We start from the raw sequence: 6,372 nt of genomic DNA, 5'->3' as shown, positions 1-6,372 counted from the left end.
AACAGGACGGAGACCATCCCATGCTCAGCTGGCCCAAAGGCTGCAGACGTGATGGGCACCTTCCCCTTCTCCTTCCTTATCTGTTATCTCCTGGCAGCCCTTGGCATACAGGTAAGTCTAGGGCAGGGCAGGGGTCCCTTGGGGGTATGGCTACGAAAGGGGCAAAATGAGGGCACCACCGTGACATTTTAAGTATAGCACCTTTGGGACTAATGGAAAGAAAGACGTTGGTAGTATGAGCTTTCCTAGACTTGAGCCTCCTTCCTCAGTAGGGCTCAAGTCTAGAGAAGCCCATGCTACCAACTTCTCAAAGGGGGCTACAAGATCCCTTTGCATACTGGCTTTCCAGACTAACACAGCAAAGAGGAGTGCTAGGAGTTTATTGGTCTCCCTGTCAGAATCCCACAAACTACAAAAATACAGAATCCCTGCAGCTGAGTCAAAGAGAAAAACACTTTGCACGTGCCAAAGGGTACCTTCTCCTTTGATTCTTGCTTTGCTAGCTAAGGCTGGGAATTGAAACTGGGTTCTTGCTTTCTCCTTGGATTGCCATAGACCTTGCCTAGGGACAGTGGCGCTTGAGGGAAGAACCCTGCGTTACTTTTGCACATTATATTCTGCAACTGTCACTGTGTTTCACTCAATAGGAGTACTGTGTCTACTCATGTATAAGTCTACAAATTTAGGTTAAAAAAACGGACCCAAAAAACTGGAGTCTATTTATCCATGGGTAAGTGTTGTACAATGCGCCCGCGTTACAGGAGGGTGCAGCTTACGCAGCTTCCAGCATATGCTGGAAGCCCGCATTGGAAGAAGCCTCGGCATGCCAGGAAGACATAATGGGGGGTGCCCGCAGTGCATGCCACGTGGCGCGCCATGGGCATAAACCCCATTACTTCTAATGGGGCTTGATCATATGCAATATTTCCCTTGCGCGCGGGGTGTGTGTGTGTCTGGAATGGATCCTCTGTATAAGGGAAGGGTCCACTGTACTTTAACTCATATATATATATATATATAAGGTGAAAGGCAAGAGTTTAAACTGCCCTGGAAGCACTGACCCCCTTCCACTCCCTCATCCATCCAGCCTTTAGTTTGAGCACAAATAGTTATGGCTGCTGGAATTTTGTAAGCTCTTTAGCATTGTTTTCCTTTGCTTCAACCGTTACATCTTTCATTACATGACGCTAAGTTTTACCCTCAACTTATCCATGCGTCATATCAAAATCTATTATTTTGGCCCCAAAACCTGTGCTCGACTTATACATGAGGTCAACTTATAGTCGAGTATATATGGTATTTGTGTTTTGTTAGACTTAGGCCAGCAAGCCATTGGATCCTTGTGCCCCATTTCTTCAACGGTGACCAGAGAGGGTTCCCTCCTCCCTTTCCTGCCAGCTGCCTTTTGAATGGAGAAAATAGCGTGAAATCTCCGTCCTGGACAGCTGCGAGCATAAAAATGCAACCCACTCCGGTGGCTAATGGAGACAGGAACCTTGCATTCCATGTGGCTCACATTAGCTCCACTTTGGAGCACAGCAGGCCTTGCAAATGGATAAATTTGGAGGGAGATGCTGGAATGAGCCCAGGAACAAGTTTGGGGATGTGTCTCTATCCCTATCAGCTCAGGCTGACCAGAGGCCCTCCTTTTCCAGGACATGCCCTACATTTCCACCTTCTCTCCAGAGAGGATCCATTTTGAGCATTGCGAAGAAGCTCACTGAGTAACACCAAGTTGGCTGTTCCCCTTCAAGAAATGTGTCCTCTTTGCAAATGGGGGGATAGGATAGATCTTTCTAAAGCTCTTTGTCCCTGTTGGTGTCTCACACGTGTATGAGTTCCCCTATGGAAAGCGTTGGGCATTATATCCAATGCAGAACAGCTGTACAGAAAAGGAGACCTCTGCGTGTGTTGTGCCTGGATGTCCATGTGCATGGCATGCACATGGCATCCGGTGCGTGGCGGAGGGGAGTGACTGTGCCACATCACAATTCACCGAAAGGGCAAAGTTATGCAACTGCCATGAGGTTCCATGATGTGCTCCATCTCCTTCAGGATCTCATCTATAGTCCAAAAAATCAACTTTCACAAGCTCTGGGTTTTTTCTATGGAGCTCTGTGGAATCTGCGAACCTTCTCTTGCATCTAATAGCAAAAGCATCTTCTGCATTCCCCTCCATCTGTACCAATTTGTCAGAGACAATTCTGGCTGCATCCACACTGGGGAAATAACCCAGTTTGGCACCGCTTTAACTGCCTTGGCTCAAGGCTATGGAATTCTAGGAGTTGGAGTTTGTTGTGGGCCCGGAGCGGAGCAGAGCTTTGCTCTGGGCCCCACAACAAAGTCCAACTCCCAGAATTCCATAGCCTTGAGCCAGACAGAGTTAAAGCAGCACCAAACCGGGTTATTTCCCAAGTGTGGATGCAGCCTCTGATTCATGATCTGCCTTCCCACTTTTTCATCTCCTTTTAAGATGTCCTCCTCCGTCTTACTCCCTTTGTCCTCAGTTTATTGCTGCAAAATGATAAGGAGATTTGATGGATCAATCGTCTTGATTGCTTTAAAACCATTATTATTAAATAAGTTATTACTATTATTATATTAATAATAATTTATATCCCGCTTTATATACACACACACATACACATACACATATATAAAAATACAAAGGACAAAATCCACAATATCAACATCATAAATTAAAATATACCCTAAGATAATTAATCTAACTAATCTAACTTATTATTATTATTATTATTATTATTATTATTATTATTCCAAAGTGCACAAGTATCTTGCATGCCATTAACTCAGCAAGAGCAAAGGGTCAAAAACCTGCCCTTTCCTGTAGCCTTCAGCAAAAGCAAACTGCTGCAGCCTCTCTTAGTTTGTCTGTTCATCTTCATTAACAACTTTTCCCCATCAAGATGGACGATCAAGTCTGCATCTACGAAACGTTGGAGGCTATGCTCCTGGGCTGCTTCCCTTCCCCACAAAATAGCAACCGCATCCAAATCCCCCAGCCCCGCAACCCCAGTTTCCCCATAAAGAGAGACATGCACACACAATGTGGGTCACTTGGAAAGAAGAAGGGTATCCTCTTTCACTGCGGAGGGAATGTGGCATTCTTCCATGCGCAGGAGTTTGGGGCTGAGCATCCATGGTGCGCCACCTGCTGCGGTGGAATTCAGGGCTGGGATGCGTCTAACATTTCAAGGGGGAAACAAGGGAGAGATGGAGAGGAAAGGGCTGGGGTCACATTTGGCCGAAGGACACATTTGGGTCTGATTCGAAATTAATGCTGTCTCCATAAATGCAACGTTGAAATTTACCTGTTGCCTGTAATCCCAATTTTGTAATGAAGGTGTAACTAACAATTGGAAGATAAAGGTGTTTTACTGGTGCAAAATAAGAAAGCCGCATGATGCATAAAGTGACGTGCTTTTGCCTTTCGATTGCATTTTATTCTTTGAATGAGTGATGTGTTCATATTGTACTAGTTTAGTGCTAGTTTAATGTGCACATTGATATGTTTTTTTAATTAGAATCATAGAATCATTGCACCATTTTAATTTGTAAGCTGCTCTGTGTCCTAGTTTTGGGGAAAAAGCAAGATATTAATATAATAATAATAATAATAATAATAATAATAATAATAATATAAGTCTTTATTGCTTTAAAAACATAAAAACACCTACAGACTGATAACCATAGACTACATGTAAACATGAATGAATGAATGAATGAATGAATGAATGAATATGTTTTATTCGGTCAATGACCACCAAAACTTAAAAAGATTCAAAACATAATACAAAGTGTAACAATAAACTTCAAGTGATACACAATAACATAACATAACATAACATGCATAAACACACCGCCTAAATACATACATAATTGCAACAAATGGTAAGAGAGGATGATGTTTAATTCGTAATAGAAGGATGTTTAAGAGACAGCAAAACGACTCTGCTTTGGATTTTGGAAGTCTTTCTTTTTTTAAAGAAGGTGCGTATTTCTTTCTCTAAAAACACTTTCTTTAAAAAGAATGTTTAAATCTGGGTGCCGAAAGTCTGGGTTGGGGATTGATGAACTGCTTTGGAGAGCTCCTTCACAGTTCAGACTAGAACCAGGAGCGGATTCATGGCCTCCATACTAGAATTAGCTGATGCTGGTTTATACTGGTGGGATCTGCTAACAAATTGGCGGGACAGGATTCCTTTTGGAAACTGGTGGATGGACGCACAGGGTCCAGAATGCAACTCTGTGTGGGAAAAGAGGAGGAGGAGGAAAGCCAATTCTTTCGGAACGGAAACAAAAATAGATCTCAGAGGGAAGGAATGAGACGGTCGGAAGCTGCAGCCAACTCCCTTGGGATGGGAAGGCCAGTCGCTTTGGACGGTGCGGCCATCTCCGGCCTTCCAAAAACAGAACTGGGGTCCTCATGGGAAGCAGAGAGAGGAAGGGGAAGGGGATCGGGGCCATGTTCCCAGACCTCTTTCCTTTCCATCACCCCAAACCCCACAATCATAGCCAAAGGGTTTGGGACGTTGGCCCCACTCTTATCACCCTTGGGATGCTTGCAAGGCCTTTCTTAGGAGTTACGAAGGCGATTGGGAGTTTATCCTGTGAATTAATACAGTATCCAAAGAATAACTACAGTACTCAAAGGAAAACTAAAAATGAAAAGATAAAGACAGTAGCCAAAGAATAAATACAGTACCGCAGCCAAAGGAAAAAGTAAAAAATTAGAAACAAATACAAATAGAGAATATGTATCCAAAATAAAGTAGCCAGAGGATTTTTAAAAATGCAGTATCCAGAGAGATTGCGCCTCTGTCCTTGGCATAAATGTGTCCCCCTTTTTGTGTCCTCAAAGTGTCCAAAATGGTTTGGCCAATTTGCCCTTGAATTCCTGCATGGCTCCTGTGGGACCCTTCCTTGCAAACCCCACAAGACGCAGCTGTTGCCCAGCCAAAAAGGGGTCTAGGGTTACCAGGAGGAATGCCACGCAGCTGCCCTCTTGCAAATGAATGCCAGCACCCAGACAGCAACAAGAGGCTTGCAACCGTAGCCAGAACAAGAGCCAGCAACAAGAGCCTTTCGCCTCATCCACGTTGCAGAAACCATCCGGTTTGACACCACTTTAACTGCCCCGGCTCAGTGCTGTGGGGTTTTGAGAATTGTAGTTGGTTGTGGCACCACAGCAAAGCACTCTCAGGAGTTTATCACATGAGAGGCTAAGTGCCTGAATCCCGTATAGAAACGGGATTTAAATCCCAGAAAAATCCCACAAAAAGAAAGATTGTTTTCTCATGACGCAGCTGATTTTGTCCACTTTCTGTGCAGGTTAATGCCAGATTAATGCTGAATGTTCCCGACGTCGTGTGAAAACAATCCCTCTTTTGCGGGATTTGTCCACTTTTTGTGCGCATTAATGCCAGACGTCATGTGAAAACGGTGCCACTTTTTGCAGGATTTCCCCATTTTAAATCCAGTTTTGATCCAGTTTCTGCACGAGATAAATTCCTCAACCTCAAAAGATGCCAGGATAGGTCTGCATTAGGGTCATCATTACTCTGAAATGACTTGAAGGCTCACAAGAACAGCAACACAATAAAAGGTGGATACTGTATATGCACCCCACTACAGGCCCTTGTGCAAAGCCACTTTGGACCCCAATGGTTTCCAAATATTAGCAGAAATGATCCAGCTTGACATCGCTTTAACTGCCCTGGCAATTCCATGCTATGGAGTCTGTAATTTTGTGAGACATTTATCCTTCTCTGTTAGAGAGCCCTGGTGCCGCAACAAAAACGTCACATCTCAGAATCCCATAGCGTTGATCCACGGCAATTAAAGCTGTGCGAAACTGGATTATTTCTGCAGTGTGGATGGACTCACAGTGGGCCCTTGAGTTTGTCTCCATATCGAAAATGGTTTTCTTGTGGGGTTTATGTAAGTCTTTTAAAAAAACATTTCCAAGCAGCGGTTTGGTTGAATCTGTAGATTTAAAAATATATATCCGCGGATGTGGAGGCTGACTGTAAAATGAAATGATATAATAAGATAATCAGGCCTTCCCTGATTAACCCACTTTTGGTCTCATGGATGCGGATTATTATGCAGAACACCCAAAAATGACCCCTCTCTCTATCATGGCCTTGGACTGTTTGCTGTCTGTTTTAATGGATAGTTTCATGGTCTGGTGGGAGGGAGGGGATCATGGGATATAGTTTACAACTGTATGGTGCATTTTATACTGTATTTTATTCTGACTGTAAGCCACCTCCATCCAGTGGGAGAGGTGGGGGAATATATTATTATTATTATTATTATTATTATTATTATTATTATTATTATTATTAT

The 6,372-nt window shown here is 43.5% G+C and overlaps 1 protein-coding gene across 1 annotated transcript in view; it reads left to right on the top strand.

The window, feature by feature from the left end:
• Positions 1-6,372, top strand: part of CDH15 (cadherin 15) — a 20,689-nt gene continuing 14,317 nt past the window's right edge. Inside the window, exon 1 of the mRNA XM_042438718.1 lies at positions 1-111. Within this exon, the coding sequence (XP_042294652.1) occupies positions 52-111 (60 nt within the window). The 5' untranslated portion in view covers positions 1-51. The remainder of the gene's footprint in view (positions 112-6,372) is intronic.

This window comes from Sceloporus undulatus, chromosome 8 (assembly GCF_019175285.1).
Source record: "Sceloporus undulatus isolate JIND9_A2432 ecotype Alabama chromosome 8, SceUnd_v1.1, whole genome shotgun sequence".
In the NCBI taxonomy this organism is placed as follows: domain Eukaryota; kingdom Metazoa; phylum Chordata; class Lepidosauria; order Squamata; family Phrynosomatidae; genus Sceloporus; species Sceloporus undulatus.
Note: the sequence above shows the minus strand (reverse complement) of the source record. Positions and strands in the feature narration are given on the sequence as shown.